The 17,460-nt window shown below is 55.3% G+C and overlaps 1 protein-coding gene across 2 annotated transcripts; it reads right to left on the bottom strand.

Moving 5' to 3' along the window:
* Window positions 1-417: 417 nt before the first annotated feature.
* Window positions 418-9,166, bottom strand: PAX1 (paired box 1). 2 transcript variants are annotated; one of them, XM_073793299.1, is made up of 6 exons: window positions 8,908-9,166; window positions 7,868-8,497; window positions 6,177-6,319; window positions 5,484-5,706; window positions 2,773-2,776; window positions 418-625 (listed from the first exon to the last, which is right to left on the bottom strand). In XM_073793299.1, the coding sequence occupies exons 1-6, from the start codon at window positions 9,164-9,166 to the stop codon at window positions 532-534; spliced, it is 1,353 nt and encodes a 450-aa protein (XP_073649400.1). In that variant the 3' UTR covers window positions 418-531. The 2 variants fall into 2 exon arrangements, with proteins under 2 accessions (XP_073649400.1, XP_033696508.1); XM_033840617.2 differs by lacking the exon at window positions 2,773-2,776 and having other exon boundaries at window positions 418-639.
* Between the last annotated feature and the right edge of the window lie 8,294 nt (window positions 9,167-17,460).

Genomic DNA, 17,460 nt, shown 5'->3' with positions numbered 1-17,460 from the left:
AGGCAGAGTCGTGACTTGTAAAGGCCAAGGAGAGAAGACGGCGGACCCGGCTGGACCACAGGAAAGGGAGCCCACGTAGACGGGGAGACGGAGGGAGGAAAGGAAGCGAGATAGAGAGGAAAATGAAGAGGGCGAAGGTGGGGAAGGAAAGGAGGCTCAGGAGGAAGGAGGGAAGAAAGGGAGGAAGAAGGGAAGCGAGGCAGAGCGGGAAAGAGGGAGAGAGGGGAAGGGAGAGAAAGGGAGGGAGGGGCGGTGCCAAACAGCCCGGGGAGAAGTAGGAAAAGACGCTGGAGGCCCGCTGGACGAGGGAGGCCACGTCAGAGCAAAGGTCGCGGCGACGAAGATGCAACAGTCTGAAGCCAAAGTTCAGAGAAGCCGAAAACCCCGGCCGATGGAGGAAGCGCGCCTGCCGGGCGCGGGGCCGGGCGAGGCAGGGGCTGATGGGCACTTCGGCCGCGGCGAGTCCTCGGGTCCGCGCCCCACTGCGCCCGCCGCTCCGCCGCCGCCTCCGGGCTCGGGCTTGGGCTCGGCTCACGGACGCGCGGCCCTAGGAGGTCGAGGCCGGGACGGGCAGTCCGTGTAAGCTCCCGAGGCCGTCGGGGGCCTTGCCGCCGGGGCTGGGCGGCTTCCGGTCGGCCACTGCGGGAGGAAGCACACGGCGTGGGGTCACTGCAGGGAGCTGCGCCGAGCGGGAGACCCGGGGACCGCGATACCCGGGAACACGGCCGACAGCGCAGGGTCCCGGGGAGAAGGGGCGGCGCGCGCTCCACATCTCGGGGTTGCAAGGAGGCAGCGAGACCGCGCTCCCCGGAGCCCTCGGCACCCACCCTTCGCGGCCCCGCGGAAGCCTCTCGCCCTCCCAGCCTGGGTCGCGGCTCTCCGCGCAGGGCCCGCCTGCGGACGCCCCGCGCCGCCGACCCCGCGCCGCTCAGTAAAGCGGGCGCCGGGCGCAGGAAGGCGCTGCAGAGCCAGGCGGCCACGGGCGGGGCGGTGGTCCGATCGCAGACCGGGGAGGGAGCGGGGAGCTGAGATCCGCGCACCCCGCCTCCCGAGCCCCCACCCACGCCAGACCCAGCTGGCGCACTGGCCCAAGAGGCTGCCAGCGCGTCAGGTCACGGTCCTCAAAGCAGCTCAGGGCCCGCGATGGGCCGGGGTGGGGGGGAATCGAGTGGGGGTGGGTCACCAAAATGCCCCGCGAGGAGGGCCCAGGGTGGCCAGGATCACCCCCGACGTGGGAGGCGGTCGCGCGTTAGGCGGGCGGCAGACTTCGTTCTGCCCCCGCGGCCCGGGGATCCAGATGCGCTCATCACTGTGGGCACAGCACGTCCTGAGGCCTGTGGGCCTCCGGATTTAGTGACAGTGGACTTGCCATATTAGGCAGCATTCAGCGAGTTGCTCTATTATTTAGGGTTTTGGGAAGGGGCCCAAGTTTTGCTACTGGAAGCCAGAAAATTGACGCCACGATTGTGCAACCCCTGTTTTTCCCTTTCCCGACGCCCGGCCCCTCGGCTTCTCCTGCGCTGGAAAGCACAGGCTTATTTATACCTAAAAGCGCCTATTTTCAACTTTCTTTTCTCCTCCACACGTCCTCCTTTAAAGGGGGAGCTTGGGGGCGCCTCAGTTTGGGGTGAGGGGGAGCTCCCGGCTGTTTCCTCCGGCAGCTGCCCTCGCCCCGGCTCTGGCGCACCGCCCCGGGGCCGCGCGGAGCCGGGCCCACACCTCTGCGCCAGGGGCGCGCGCGCGCACATCTGGTTTCGCAGAGGTGGCGAAGGGGTCTGGAGACCTTTCCAGGACCGACCCCTCGCTCTCCCTTGCCTCTCAGCTCTCTTTCCTAAACACAGTTGTGGCCGCTCAGCCGACGAGGTTTTCAGACCTTTTCATTCCACCCAGTACACACACTTGGAGGTGAGGCCCTGTTTAGAAAACAACTCCGGAGTTGGAGGTTTCTCAGCCAAGGGCCGGTTGCCTGAGAGACAAGCGAGAAAATGAACTCGTGAAAAATAAACACCCGGGAGACCAGAGACAGATTTCACTCCGCTCTATGGGGGCGAGCCTGCTGCTGCGTTTGTAGCTCTTCCCCCGCCCCAGTCCCTCCCCATAGGACCCCTCTGCCCCTCCTTTCCCACCTGCAGGAATCTGGGTGACGGAGTGGCTACGTCGCGGGGCCCCCACGAAGGCTCGGGCCGGCGTTAGGCGCTCTGCCAGCTTATTTAAACTTAATGGGCAGGAATGGGGACAAGCTTTTTAAAAAATATTGGTACTTCCATTCCAGGGCCACTGGGACCCTGGGGTGGGGCAGGGCGGGGATGGGGGAGATGTCAGCGGAGTCCTGGAAAGGGGTCTCCCAAGGCTGTGTCAAAGGAGACCGAGGTTGGCGGCGGCGGGCTCTCAGGCCAACGCTTGCGCCCTAGTGTTCCTGGCAAAGTTCGCTTTTAGGATCCTTCAAGAACTAATCCGGAGCAGGGGCTACTGGAACAAGCCGCGAGTTATCTCTAACAAATATAAAAGACACATATTCTTTGAGCCTATGCAATATCTTATAAATTTGATTTCCAAATCTTTGGTCTTTCCAAAAGCCGGCTGGGAGGGACCTCAGAGCCGGGAGGTTTTGAGGTTTCTGAAAACACTCTGTAAATACCATTTGTCTTGAGGGAATGCCTGATGGGGTCTGTCACCTGTCTGGAAGGGGAAGGGGAGGGAGATGGTCTTGTCTGGATAGGGGTCGGAATTCCTAGAACACGGGCCCCCCTCCACTTGTAGATGAAGTGGAACTTTCCTATGCTCTCAGGCCTTAAGAATTAAAGTTTCCTTTCACCGTTGGGAAATGTAAATCACACTGTCTTGCCTAAATAATAGGGAACCCAGACTCACAACCCTCTACCAAGATAAAGTTAATAAATTGTAATGAATAATTTGACATCTGAGTAAGCTTATCTTAGGATAATAATGTTCATTTGTACCTGATGTGGGGACATATTGAAATATATGTATATACATATACAAAATATAATATATATTATTATGTGTATATTGTCCGTGTATGGACTAGGTGATCAGAAGTATTTGTTTTATACTGAGCCGTCGTGATATTAAACCGCCTTCAGTAAAGAAACTGTTTTCTTACTGAAGAAGTTCAATAGACACTATTCCTACTACTCTTATGAACAATTAATGATAGTAAATTGTCTTACGGGATAGGTTTCTTTGAAGACAATTTCTTAAGCAATGATTAGAAAATTAAAGGCAGTGATTCACATTACTTTGCTTTGTAATTTTTCAAAGACCACTTGTGGGTGGGGGCAATCTTTCAGTTCCGTTTCTCTGCCAATGAGAAGAGTAAAAATCCATAACCCAAGTAGATATGCAATTCTCATTATTTATATGTTCCTGTTCAAACACAAACATTTGTGTGCCAGCTGGAGAAATCATTTTCAATGATCGACCTGATTTATTCGATGACCCTTTACTTGGATCTTTAAAGAACTGTCAGGATCAGAACATTGTTATTAATTTAACAATGAATGTAGCTAATTACTGCTGCAGATTTTGGAAATGGGTGGGATGTTTCATAATAGGAAGTGAAAATAATGGTGAAATGGACAGGAATGCCAGTGTCATTCAATGGCTCTGTATTTCTGAAAGGAAAGTATCTTCCAAAGAAAATTAAGCACCAGTGAGTACCCCCTGCCCATCAAATTAACTAGAGTTATCCTAGAACTCAGAACTGTGTGTTTCACCTTTGGATTATTACCTACATTTCATAATTTGTTTCTAAGGTAGCGCTTGAAATACCCTGGGACAGAATGGCTCTGTTAGGAAAGGACCGCATCACTCTGAAGATAGCGAGTCCTTTTTCTAAGTCTTCCTGCTACTTGGGGTCAGCCCAGGGGGAATCGTTTAAATTTGTGGATACACTTTTCTAAATCAAATTAACCTGCTTAGTTAAACGATTAGTCTAATGAGTATAATTTGGTAAATTCCATTTTAATTTCTAATTCAACAGATAACCTCAGGTGTCAAGAAAACGAGTAGGTCCAAGTCCCAGGACAAGGCTCTGAGCAAAACACTTCCCCTAAGACCCCTTATCTGTCCTTAAAGGGAAAGATCGAAGGAGCTCTGAGTCTCGACTTTTAAAATTCCCTTTACTTAGATTTTCCTGTAAATGAACAAGTGGAATTTTCCTATTATTTAAATTAAATTTAAAGATTGAAGGAGTTCTAAGTCTCAATAGTTGTAAATTGATATCCCAGAATTTTCGTGCTCTAAAAAAATGACAAAAAATTTTTTAACTTTTGTTCCTCCGCTTGACTGTTAATGATGGCATCTTAATCCTCTCTCTCTCTCACTTTCTTTCTGTCTCTCTCTCTCTCTCTCATAGATCACGCTATTATGTCTCAATGAAACTACTTGGAAATAAAGTTTTTGCCTGGGTATCACCAAAGAGGAAGCCCCTCCTTTCCTCTGCCTACCCAGTGCCACCTGCGCCCACTTCTGCCTGGGTGGGTATAAGGCAGATCAGCTGCAAAGACCCTTCGGGAATCTGGAACATCCTTGTGCCCCACGCAGCCCCCAGGTTCGTGCTCAGCCACCTTTGCTACTGAGGCCGAGAGGCCCCACCTCCACCCCGGAGTGACTCCTGCCTTTTCCTAGAGGAGTTGAAGTTGCAAATTCCTGGCGCTCAGAACCTAAAAGCAGGCAGGTTGGAAATTGGCGAATCCAGTCATTCCTTTCACCGTGAGGAAAATGCAGAGTCAAGGGCAGGTGAGCTTTTCCCAAGTTACAGGAAAAACTAGAACCCAAAGGTCAGTGTAAGAAGATGCCCCTCTCACTGTGGACCGTGAATTAAATACCTCAAATCTGTTAGTTGGCTTATCAGAGAGCAGATTTATGGAGGAGGAGGGGAAGAAGAGTCTAGACTTAGAGACACATGATTGAAATGCTGTCTCCTCTCCCAAAGGATGTGTTGAAGAAGATGAATGCAAGGGGAGAACAGGGCCTGCTTGGGAAAAAAAAAAAAACTCGGACATGGAAGAAAGAGATGGGCAGTGCATGGAAGGGGTCCAGGCCAGGGCAGGTCCAACCCCACCTGCGGGGTTCAGGTGCCACAGCAGGTCCTCCACAGAAGGTACAGCTCCACAGGCCACAGGAAGGTGCCCCTGGAGGGTGCCTTCTAGACCCTTCTACGGACAGAGAAATGAGACCCAGAGAGGGGGTCTTCTTAATCCATACAAGTTAGGGGACAGTCCTGGGGCCTCTCTCAATCTCTGCCTGCCTTTCTAGGGACACGGTTTATACCTATTAGAAATTAATCTGCTCTGGCTTAAAGTGTAACCCAGAGGAAGAATCTATGCCGGTACCCACTCCAGCCTCTCTGTCTCCTGTCTCTGTCTCTGTCTCTGTCTGTGTCTCTCCTTTGCTCCTTTGCACCCTTCCTAATCCTCCAGCATTCGTCTGAATCCCTCCCGCCGGCCCGCGCCCCTCACCTTCTCGGCTGGGATGCTTGAAGGTCACGGCTGCGGCAAGCTCCCCGCCGTGTACGGTGACGCCGGCCCCGGGGGGCGCCAGCGGGGGCCCCTGCGCCGGCGGCCACGGCGGGCCCGGGGCGAGGTAGCCGCCGGCCGGCGAGCTGTACACACCGTGCTGGTTGGAGGCCGGGTAGGCGCAGGCCGGGAGGAAGCCGCCCACCGCGGGGAGGCCGGAGGCCGACTGCGGGGAGAGAGAGCGACAGACCGTCGGCAGCGGGCAATCCCGCCGGCAGTTACCGGGGTGGGGGGGGTCCCCATTCTCCCTGCTGTCCCCACAATGATTTCCCATGCGAAGTCTGGCCTCTAATTGTCCTGGCAAGGACTGTGGCAAAGCAATGTCCACTCAAATTGTTAGAAATAATAACAAAAGGTGAAGGGGGTCATCATATTCACCATCCGGGACTTAGAGAAAGGGAGTCAGTCCTCAACCTTTTGTGTTAACGGGGCCCAGGTTTTTTAGCAAAAGTGTCTTGGCAAAAGGCAAGTCAATCCCCTCCTAGGAAAGGAGAGAAATATGCCCGCAGACCAGACATCAACCTTCAGCCCAACTCGCCTCCCCTGGGGGTGGAGGGGGTCTCTTCCCTTTCTCCCTACTCCCCTCCCTCTCCCTCTCCCCTGATTAAGGACACCTCCTTCCCCGCGCTCAGTTACCTGCGTGTATTTAATGTCTGCCTCCAAGGCAGGTTTCTCGAGCCCGTTCACGGCTGGGCTGGCGGGGAAGGCCGTGCGGTTCACGCCGGCCCAGTCTTCCATCTTCGGGGAGTAGGCGGTGCCTTCGCTCCCCCCCAGGGCCCCTGCGGGGACACAGGAGGATTAGAAGAGGTATCTGAGTCCGCGCTGGGCACACGGGCAGCCCTCTGGCCCGGACATCTAAACGCGTGCCTACAAGCGCCCAGCACGGATCCGAAGGCACGACCCAGGCTCCTCTGAACACCCGGCGGCAGATGCTCAGGCCAGCGGGGACCCCAGATTTCGCTGTTGCTCCCAGCGGGGCAGAGAGAGGGTGCTGGGGACCTGCCCCTCGCTCCTCCCAGGTCTCCACCCGCTTCCCACGAAACAGGAAGTTTCTGACAGGGAGAGGCTGACGGCCAGATCTAGGCACCCTCCGCCCAGGCGGCTTTTCCACTTTGCAGAGACGGTGCCCCAAAAGGTCCAAGTTCAAATCCACAGCAGGCTCAAGAGAACTATACGGGCTTCTCAATGTCTCAATAAGCGTCTGGAGGGCTGGAAGCCGTTTCTACTCACAACTCCCTCCAGAGACATCCCGGGCCTCCAGAAAGAGGCATCAACCCAGCCACCCGTGAGCGTCCCCGGCACAGGTCTGCTCCTCGCACACGTGTGTGTGCAGAAAACCGAGAGAAAGCTCCAGATCTGAGCTCAGGCATGGAGAGGTCACCTCCCCGCTAGCTCCCCACCGGACGCTCCATGGGAAGATTTGGCCCAAGCCTGCGGCCCAGGCTGGGTTTGAGCCACAAGGAGAAATGAAGCCTGTGCACGGCCTGGAGGCGCGGCCCACAGCCGCTGGAGCTAAGCCTTCAGTTTCTTTCTGGACGCCCCTCCTGTCTCTTGGGCTACGGTGAATTTTGCCTCTTATGCTCCTGCTGAGTCTGCGCACCTAAGAACACGCCACTCTCTGGCCGGCTGCTGGGGGCAGGGGACAGTGCAAAGAGACTACGGACCCGGTCCCGGCCCCCACCCATTCTTCCGAGCCCCTCACCCAAACTGCCCCTAACCTTCCCCCCTCTCCCCGTCCCCTCCCTCCACACCCAGAGATTGCAAGCAAAGGGCAAATCCGTGGGAGCTTTCACCCTGAGGATGGCTGCAGCCTGCAGGCGCCTGTCACCCGCCAGGCCACGGGGCCTGCTGGAGATTCAGGCCACACAGCAAGACCGGCCAGCCAGACCCTTCGCCTTTTACTCAAAGAGCCTTTGGGCCTGGGAGGGACAGAGCCCTTTGGGGAATGGTGAGGGATCCCGAAAGATCGGGATCTGAAGAAAGGGTCGCAGAATTGACTTTGCGGTTTGTTTGGCTTAGATCTGGCGATAGGGGTTTGCATACTTTTTGCAAGAATGAAAAAGCGCAATTTCAAGCCTCCGAATTTGTGGTCGGTGATTGCTCTTCTATTTGGGAAATATTTTCCATATTTGTCATAAAAAGTTCAAGATGTCCGAGGACTCCCACAGAAGGCCCAGGACCCTCAGTCTCCCTGGCCAACCCGGAGCCCTCCCCTGAGCCAAAACCGGTTGGAGGAGGCCCGCGAGAGTGACCCCTCACCCGCATGCCTCCCCCCCGCTCCACTTCTGCCCCTTCCAGGAAGGCTACAGAAGGCTGGCGCCACTGACCTGTTTGCTCCATAAACGTCCGGATGCCCAGGATATTGCTGACCGAGTGAGCCGAGGGCCATGAACGGGGGATGCTGACGTGGCCCGCTGTGCCCGGGACCCCGTGGTGGCTGCCCATCTTGGCACCCGTGGGCGACACGGGGCTGGGGTAGGGATACTGGTAGATGTGGTTATAGGGCAGCGCCGGCTGCGGCGGCGGCTGCTTGCTCGCCTCGTACGGGCCGGGCTGCGCCAGGCTGCCAATCTTATTGCGCAGGATGCGGCTGATGGAACTCACAGAGGGCACGTTGTACTTGTCGCAGACGCCGTCGGCTAGCAGCCGGTCGCGGATCTCCCAGGCAAAGATGCCGGGGTCGCCCTGCTTGTAGTCCCGGATGTGCTTGACCACGTTGGGGGTAGTGACGCGGGGTTTGCTGCCCCCAATGGCCCCGGGCAGGATGGAGCCCGTCTCGTTGTAGCGCGCCAGGATCTTGCTCACGCAGCCGTGGGATACGCGAAGCTGCCGGCTGATGTCACAGGGTCGGATGCCCAGCTGCGCCAGCTCCACGATGCGCAGGCGGATGGCGTTGGGCAGGGGGCGGCCGTTGACGAACACGCCGCCCAGCTGGTTCACCTCGCCGTACGTCTGCTCTGCGGACGCGCCCGACGAGAGTGAGGGGAGGGGAAAGAACACCGGCGGGTTAGCCGAGGGTGGCCGCGCAGGGACAGGGGCTGCACCCGGGGCACCTCCGAAGGTGACCGGCGGGTCCTCGGAATCCGAGCAAACGGACCCGGTCCGGTCCCGGGAGTTGGCACGCGCGCAGGGACCACGGAGGGGGGAGCCGCGCACTTCAGCCCTCCGTGCCCTTTCGCGACTTCCGACGCGTCTACTTGGGACATCCCCTCCCGCGACACGCCGAGCGCCCCCCACACACGCCCGGGGCTGGGGGCGTGCGGAGAACGCGGCCAGTCTGGGACCCGGGACCTGGTCTCCCAGGGACCGCGGGCGCGAGGGAAGGGAGGCGCCGGGACACCCCCCGCCTCGTCCGCCCGCCCCTTACCCATGGCGCGCGGGCCGGCCGGCTGCCTGGCGCCGAGGCGGCCGGGGCTGGGCCCGGCGCGGTCCGGGAGAGCTGGGGCGCCGCCGCCGCGGGAGAGGCATAGAGGGAGGGCGCGCGCGAGCCGAGAGCCGCGGCGGCCGGGCCGCGGGCTGGAAGAGCGCCGTGAGCCGCTGCCGAGCGCGCCGCCGCCCGCCGCCGCCGCCGCCCGCTCCCAGGACACTCTCCACGCCCGCGACCCCAGGCCTAGGGTGAACTTCATCCGATTAGGAGAAATTCGTCTGACCGGGAGGCTGCGGAGTGCGGGGATCAATTTGACGTGTCCTCCACGTCAATCTAGGCAGTCACGCCGGAGACGCGCGAGTTGGCAGCTCATTGGTTCCCGTCACTGCGCCCCGACGCCCCCCTCCCCGCGCTGAAACTCTACCCCCTCCTTCTGTGCTCCCCCCTCAGCCCTCCTTCGGAACCCAGCCCCCTACACACACACACACACACACACACACACACACACACACACACACAGGCACACACACACACAGTCCTAACCCCAGCCGGGCCTGGGACCTTCCACTTGCTCCGCTTCCCTCGAAGCCCCTCACCCCTCGGGTTTTGAGAATGATGGGTTAGTCATTTCAAATTGATGAGTACTTATTAGTACTAGTACTAGTTTGGGTTTTAGTTGTATCACTAACCTCCACTGCCATTACTACTAAGATATCCGAGGATTAAAGTCGATTACGGCACGGTGGTCAGTGTGGGGCTGCCTCTCCCGTCCCTCTCCCTGGGCAGGGTCAGGGGAAGAGCGGTGTCAGCGCCCCAACTCCGGGCGGGCGGGCAGCGTGCTGGTGTCGCAGTGAGAGCCCAGGGTAATGCAGGGTGCCTGGCCAGCCGGATCCAAAGTGTTTGCGATGGAGTGACTCCAGAGTGCCCCACTTCTGGCTGACACCCCAATTTCGCTCTCAGAAGACCTTTACAATGTTTAACAGCTACCCACTCCTTGGGATAGTAGTGTGATTTCAGTGATGTGAGAGGGGGCACATTCTAGATTCTGTCTCCCTGTGGACAGGCCCACCCACTTGAACTCATTTCTCTCAGAGAGGTGACCCAGGACTCAGGTCAGAAAGGGATTCTGACCTGCTGCTCCCAGAACAGGGACCCCACACTGTCCGGACCCCAGGGGCATCCTGGTGGCCTGCCAGAGGTCAAACGCTATAGCTCCTGCTCTAGGTCGTTCCAGTTCCTTGTCTTCCAAGCTGGAAGCCTGCATCTGTCCATGCTGGGGGGGTGGGGGTGGGCGTGGCCTCATCTTTCACCCAGCACCTGTGGCTTCCAAGGGGTCTTTGTTAAACCACTGAATGGTCCTTTCCCCTTCCTGTAAGTGGGGTTTGCACAGCCCTGAACTCTTTGGACTTAGCATTAACCATCAACACTTTTCTCTACTTCTATCCTGCATCAACATCGAGTTGTAGATTTCCCAGCCTGTGTCACTAACTGTGGTAGTCCCAAAGGGAGCCTTGAGGTGGGGTTCAGGAGAGAGCAGGTAAAGGGAGAAAGCTCCTGGTTTTGACAGGAGAAGACTGGGCCCTGGGAGTTCTGAGCTTGGGGCCAGTAATTGCCAAGGGCCTTTAGCTGAATGCGTAGGAGCAGAAAGGGGGGCCTTGGAGGGAGCCTAGGAAAAGCCCCGGTTCCTGGGATTCCTGTATGCTCCCAGCTCTCCTCAGAAGGAAGGAAGTGTCCCCCGCCACCATCTCCCCAAAAGCCCAAGCGCTTGGGGGCTGGCAGAAAGCGGCACGCAGCTCCTGGACGGTGATGCTGCTGGAAGCACAGACAGACCCACCAACGCAGCAGGGAGTAGTGGAGACCAAGTTCCTGACTCCTTTCCCTCCTCTGCTCTCGGGAGGGAGTGCACAGGCCCCGGCAGATAATTCCAAGAATTATCCTTGGAAAAAGAAAAACCGGGTTCAAAAGAAGTGAGGACTCTCCCTTCCTGCAGCACAGAAAACATAGTGCAGACTCGGGCTCCAGGGACTTCAGGGAGGCCACAGGGACCGGTAGAGGTTAGTCAGTACACTGGCGAGAGTTGGGGGTGGGACTCTTTGGAAGATAAGGCCCGTCCACGACCGTGCAGCGTCGGGTTTCAGAGAGGGGAAAAGGTGGTTTGGATTAAGGTGGGCAAAGCCAGGAACTCTGCAAAGGCCCCAAGCAGAGCACTGAGTGCCCGATGGACGTGGGGCCCTCCGAGGCTGCGGGCAGTGGGATACGCCCTGCTCAGTTCTCTCCAGGTGGTTTGCAACCTGTTAGCCCCTGATCTAGACTTTCGTTGTCTGAATTTCAAGTCGGGCGCCGGAGACCAAAATGTCTTATTCCGGGAAACGCAGCGTCCATAACCCGGTGCGCCCTCAAAATAAGGTGAAGGAGCTGAAGCCGTTTCTACCCCCCCCCCTCGCCCACCCCGTAGGCGCGCTCGGAGAAGAACAAATAGAGCTGGGGTGTCTGAGTGAGAGGTGGTTCGCCCCAATCTCCCTGTCAGGGGAGCATCACCCCACCTATGCCAGTAAACCGCGGGGCGCGGGCAAGGAGGTGAGCCCAGGTCCCAGGACGGCATCTTCTCCCCACTCCCCTTGGCGGAGATCTTCCAGGGCTGGAGGAGACGCTAGGAGGATTGCGCCGGCGGCTCCCTGGGGTGTCGGAGCCCGCCGGCCCTCATTTCACAGCCCACATCCCTCGCACCACCACCCCTCCAGCCGCCGGCTGCCCGCTGCTGGACCACACAGCGCTCGCGACAGCCTGCTCCCAGCCCGCCGCCAAAAAGCTTACAGTTTGTCGCCCCCTGTCGGCCCGCGGCTCGGCTCCACCGGCTCCCGCGCGGCGGGCTGGGCTGGAAGCGAGGTGGCCCAAAAGTGGGCTTGCAGAAGGAAAGGAAAAGACTCTTCCACCTCCCCGGGATACAGCTTGGTCTCCTCCATGGCAGGGGGCGGCGACGTGGTCGGTGCTGAGCGCGCAGAGGTAAAAAGCTCGCGGGTTCCACGTCTCTGCTGGGCTGGGTTTGGCTCCGTTGTTTCGAGCGCCTCGGCGCAGCGTGGAACAAAGTGAAGAGCGGCTCCCGGGGACGCAGGGCAGAGGAGCTAAGGGCGCCCGCCGGGACCCGGGAGACAACGCGTCCCGCTGGGGCTGGAAGCCCGGAGGGCGAAGGACAGATTCGAGGGTCCCTGAGTGGCTTCGGAGACTGACGCGGGTTTCCCAGGACAGAAAAAGGAGTAGCAACTACGTGCCAAAAGCGAGCGGCAAAGAGGAGGCAGGAAGAGGGTGTCGGTCCTCCCGGGAGGCAGGATGGGCTACGGGTGAGTACTCCTGCGGTTTGCCACCTGGGCCCAGAACCCGAAAGTTAAGGCTGTGAGATAAAGGTTCGGTGACAAGGTCATCCTTGGAGCGACAGTCACCCCACTTCACGTCTCCTGCGTCGCTTTGTTTTTTGGTGGGACTGTATCGGGGAGTTATTTGGGTGCAAACGAAATGTGCCAGTCGCGATAGACCGCGGTGTTCCCGGAGCCCGTGCATCGCAAAGGCTTCAGGAGAAACCTAAACCAGCAGAAGGAAGTCCCGCTCGGGTCCCGCGGGGCTGAAGGAGCAACCATCGGGCCGGGCGCCCTTCGCTTCGGCGACCTGGAAGGACCCGAGCGCAGAAAACAGAGGCAGCATCCCGGGAGGACCCTGGCCCGAGCCCGCTGACTAACGGCGAACGCCGGTACCCAGCCACCTCCCGCCGGGGACGCTGGACCAGCTCGGGCTCCGAGGGAGCGGGGACGGGATGCCGGGGTCTCCCTCCGGCCCGCGAGCCCCAGGCCTGCGGGCCTGCACGCGCTCCGGGGGAGTCCTGGCTCCGCGCACACCCCGCACTTTTTTTTTTTTTTTTTTTTTTTTTTTTTTTTTGCGGTACGCGGGCCTCTCACTGTTGTGGCCCCTCCCGTTGCGGAGCACAGGCTCCGGACGCGCAGGCTCAGTGGCCACGGCTCACGGGCCCAGACGCTCCGCGGCATGTGGGATCTACCCGGACCGGGGCACGAACCCGTAACCCCTGCATCAGCAGGCGGACTCTCAACCACTGCGCCACCAGGGAAGCCCCACACCCCGTAATTTTGCTGTGATTTTAAGTGCACTGTGCCGTGAGTCGTGTGGTTGGAAAGCAAAGTCAAACCGAGTCTCTTCACTTTCTTTTTAAATTAGCTTTAAAAAAAAAAAATAGGGCAAGCTACGGAAAGCGCTTTGTGCACCAGGTTATGTTGTGCCCTCACCCACCGCACTCACACAGTTTTGCAAAGGCGATCCCGCGCAAACTCGTAAGAAGTAAGTAAGGAGTGGACAGCTGCTCAGAGACGTAAGGGAGGAAGAGCTGGCCCAGATCAGGGAATTGCAAACCCCACGGAATGCGCGAACCGAGAACTAGCTCGCCGGAAACGGGACTGTGAGATAAAGCAACAGAACCCCACCCAGAGTGACCGCGGCGTTGGGGGCCTGGGGGGAGGGGAGGAGGGAGGAGGACTCGCGGTTGAACTGGCCCTGTTGCAGGCGGCGGAGTGGACTCACAGGGAAGAGGGTGGGTGCGTCACGCCCTGCACCTGCCGCTCCAGATTGGGACACAGAGACTCCCCAGACCCCGAATGGAAGATGTTGAAGATGATGCCAGTTAGCATGAAAATAGAGCCCCAGGCACAAGAAATACCGTAGACTTCTCAGACAGATTCCCGAGGCTTGTTTCCACTTGGCCTGCTGGTGGCCACGCTGGCCTTGAAGTTGGTTGCCTAGCCTCACCTTTTAGTTGCCAGCCTGGAAACGGGTCGAGTAGGCAGTGATGGGAAGGAACGCCTTTCCCCTGGGGGCTGTTCCCCTGGGGGCCGTTCCCCTGGGCGCTGACCCGGGGAATGTCCTTGGAAATGCAAGGGGAGAGAAGCAAGGAAATGTTTTTTTTCATTTTCCTAAAATGAAACGGACAAACAAGAATAGATGAGTATTGTCCGTGTGAATAACAGTTTCCGGATTCCATTCAGAGGGATGGGGGGAAAATCAGAAAACAGAAATCTGCCCTGAAACCCCCACTAGAAATAGAGGGAAATTGAACACAGCAAACGAAGATCTGAGATACTTCCTACCCTGCAATGCAGGGATATGACTACTACATTTGTAACATTTCTTTTGGAGTAGAAACGTTTTAAATGTCGCATTTGGGTGATAAAAATTAACTACAGGAAGCTGGTGCCATGTAGGAAGAAATGGTTTCTTTGAGTTTTTCTGAAGGACCAGCGGGCGTCCCTGCAATTCTTTCGTGGTTATTCTCATGGGGGCAAAATCCACAGTTTCCCTCCTCTCCCTGGCAATGGGCGTATCAGATAAGCTTCAATTTCCCCTTATATAAAATGACCTAGACCGTCTAATTAGATCTATTTCATTTCATTCCATCAACCAAAAGCCTCCAAAGGGCTCTCCAAGCACTGGTCAAAATTCCACCTCTGCAGTGAGCTCTCAGAAATGTTTATATGACAGTGCTAAGAGTCTAAACAGCAATATTAAAATGGAAATATTTGGGAAACTTAAAATGTCCATGGGGCATATCTCCTGTACGTGGTCTGGGCACTTGGAAAAGGAAAGATCTAACAGGGGTACAGAGGACGGAAGGGACATTTTCAAAGGAGACCAAGAGAGTGATGGCATGTCTGCCTACAGGATGACTCGCACAGGCGGCAGTGGGCGAGGGTCTCCCACTGCCTAGTGGTTGCCCCTGTGGATCAGACTTGCTCTGCTACAAATATTGACATGTGTGAGACATCCACACCGGCCAGCCTAATTGGAACCAGCTTGAAGTGTGCTGTCCTTGAATGCTTTGGAAATTTCTGATCCTCCATGGACATAGGACCTGGAGAATGGATGGAGGACATGGCAACTGAAGGACACATGTAGAGCCCTTTTCCTTGAACTAAAGAAATGGCCATCCAGTTGTGATTTACACGGATTTGTCAGATTTCTCATTAAAGATCAGTGCTCTCCAATCTCATAGTGCAAGCGCTAGAAACAGGGCAGTTAGGAGGTTTGCACTAAAGAACTCTGAAACCTGCTGGTAGAGGGTTTCCAACTTCCCCTCAGACCGACAGTGAAGCAGGCATCCTGCTCCCATTTTCTGTTATCCATTTCTTGCAAGCTTAAAATTATCATTCATAACTAGATGGTAATGATTTTACTTTTTGAATCCAGCATACTATTTGGAAACCTTGCTGTTTGGGAATAAAGTCTTTGTTCCAGGCTTGTGGGTTGGTTGGTCTAGTGTAAGCTCAGAAGTCTTAAAGGCCTCTGGAATTGTATGTTCTCATCCAAGTGGGATCTCCTCCATGTTCATTTAACTTTTCATATAGATCCCTATGTTATTTCTCCCTGCAATGCTGCTCAAATCATTTTCTTGTCAGAAATCAAGTGTCTTTTATGAAGAGCTTTCTTTCGGGCACAAATGGGATTTTTACTTGTGAGTAACTTTTTACTGCCGGGCTACTTGGTCACTTTTAAGCGGTTACCGCTTGATATCTTTTTCTCTGTAATTGCTGCAATATCTCAATGCCTGCTACATATACATATATATAACATGTTCGCAGCTCGGTGATGGTTTTAATTTTCTCCCCCCCCCCCACATGTATGGGCTATGGAGTTTTATTGAAGACCCGTAATGCCTCCGGTTTTGATTTAGTGTTTTGGAGTTTGTGATCTCACTGCCCGGTATGGAAAATATTAGACAGGGTCTGCAGATTGCATGCCGGAAAAGACCCACATCACCACTGTGGGCCGAGCGCTCGTCACCAGCTCCCCAATAAGCCGAATGTGCGGCCATTGGAATCAATGCTCAGTTTTTGTGCCTTGGATAGAGACCATCTCAGCCAGTCCTGCTGAAGCAAAGACTTCTTGGAGACACTGATTCTCCCAGTGGCTGCACTTTGGAATCATCGGAGGAGACTTCGAATGCCCGGGTCCCACCCACAGAGATTTTGGCTGAATTTTTCGGGGTGCAGCCTGGTGATTCCAATGTGCAGTAAATGTTGAGAATCTCTGCTTTCGGGAGGGGGTGATGTAACTTGATGCCTCCCGCTTTGCAGCGGTGTTGCAGAATGCCCGAGACCGGCTGGCGACTGACCTGCCTCATTCACCTCTGTGGGCACCTTAACATGACACATGAAAACATGTGTAACTCCATGGAGCAAACGTCCTTCCTGTGTGTTTTTACACTGTCACTTTGGCCCCTCTCGAATCAGCTGAAGAGGGAGAAGGCTGCCTTCTCAAGCTTGCTTGGCTGCCCTAGGTTTGCTGTCTTTAAAAGCAAGAAACTTGTATCCCTGCCCTCACACAGGTGATCACAGCCTCCCAGTTAAGTGAAGCCATCTTCAAAAGGAGCTGGGGTCGGAAGCGGGGGGTGGGGGGGGCGGGGGTCATGGAGACGGAGATTGGCTCAGCTATTGGTGCTGATGAAGATGGACTTGGGGAGAAGTGGCAACGAATCATAAACGCTGCCCATCGGGGAGTCAGAGTAACTGCATTGTCCAAGGAGGCGAGAAATGAACTGGCCTTTTTAACAGGGTTAAATAACCCTGCCCTCTTGCCATGTAAGGTAGCAGGGCGGGCATAACCCTCAAGCTTCTCATAGCATCTAAGAAAGACTGAATCTTCTTTAGGGCTAAGTGTAGCTTAGCATTTTTCTGACTGTTTCTGCTGTTAACATTATTTAATTGCCACGCACATTGGAAGGCGAAAACTTTATCACAGGGCTGCGGCAGTGTTGCATTTTAGATCTCAGAGTTGCTTGCCCCCCAGATCGCTGGTTTGCTGTGATAAGGACAGAAGTGTCAATTCATGGGGGGAGGGTAAGGGGGGGGCGGAAAGAGAAAGAAAGAAAAATGCTTGACTTATCCTCTTTAAAGTCTCAGAAGTCATTAAAAGGAAAACTCCTTTTCATTTTTAATTAGTCTCGCCTTGGTAATAAACGTGAAGATTTAGATTGCTCTATTTGATTTGGACTGTTTTCTAAGCTTAGGCGTATTCCAGAATATGAACTGCATTTCATTTTTAAACAAGTTCCAAGAAAATCTGAGGTTAACTCTGTTGCTGCAGTGCCTTTATGTCCTTGACTTCTAAGGTGCAGAGTTTTAAGATCCTGTTTAGCTATAACATTTTGTTTCTCCATCACTATAGGATCAAGAGAACAAACACACTAATTCTTGTGGGGCTTTTAGGTCTCGTTCATTTTTAAAAATCTTACATGAGCACCTCTTGAGGAGATCTTAAACTATCTATTTTAGGAACCACATCAATTTTTTAAAGTGTCTTATAAAAAATTCTTTGTGTTCACCTACTTTAATAAGATGATACTCTTTCTGTTATGTTCTAAGATAATGGTAAAATAATTTAAAGGTACAGGGAAATTAATCATAACAATAACAACAGTAAAAATTAAAATGCCCTTAGAATGGTTCGGCATTTCTCAGCAACAACTGGAAGCTTAAGATTTAGAAGGTTGTACCCAAGGCA

The sequence above is a fragment of the Tursiops truncatus genome, chromosome 15 (genome assembly GCF_011762595.2).
Source record: "Tursiops truncatus isolate mTurTru1 chromosome 15, mTurTru1.mat.Y, whole genome shotgun sequence".
NCBI classification, from domain to species: domain Eukaryota; kingdom Metazoa; phylum Chordata; class Mammalia; order Artiodactyla; family Delphinidae; genus Tursiops; species Tursiops truncatus.
The sequence above is the reverse complement of the archived record's forward strand: the minus strand, read 5'-3'. Positions and strand labels throughout refer to the sequence as shown.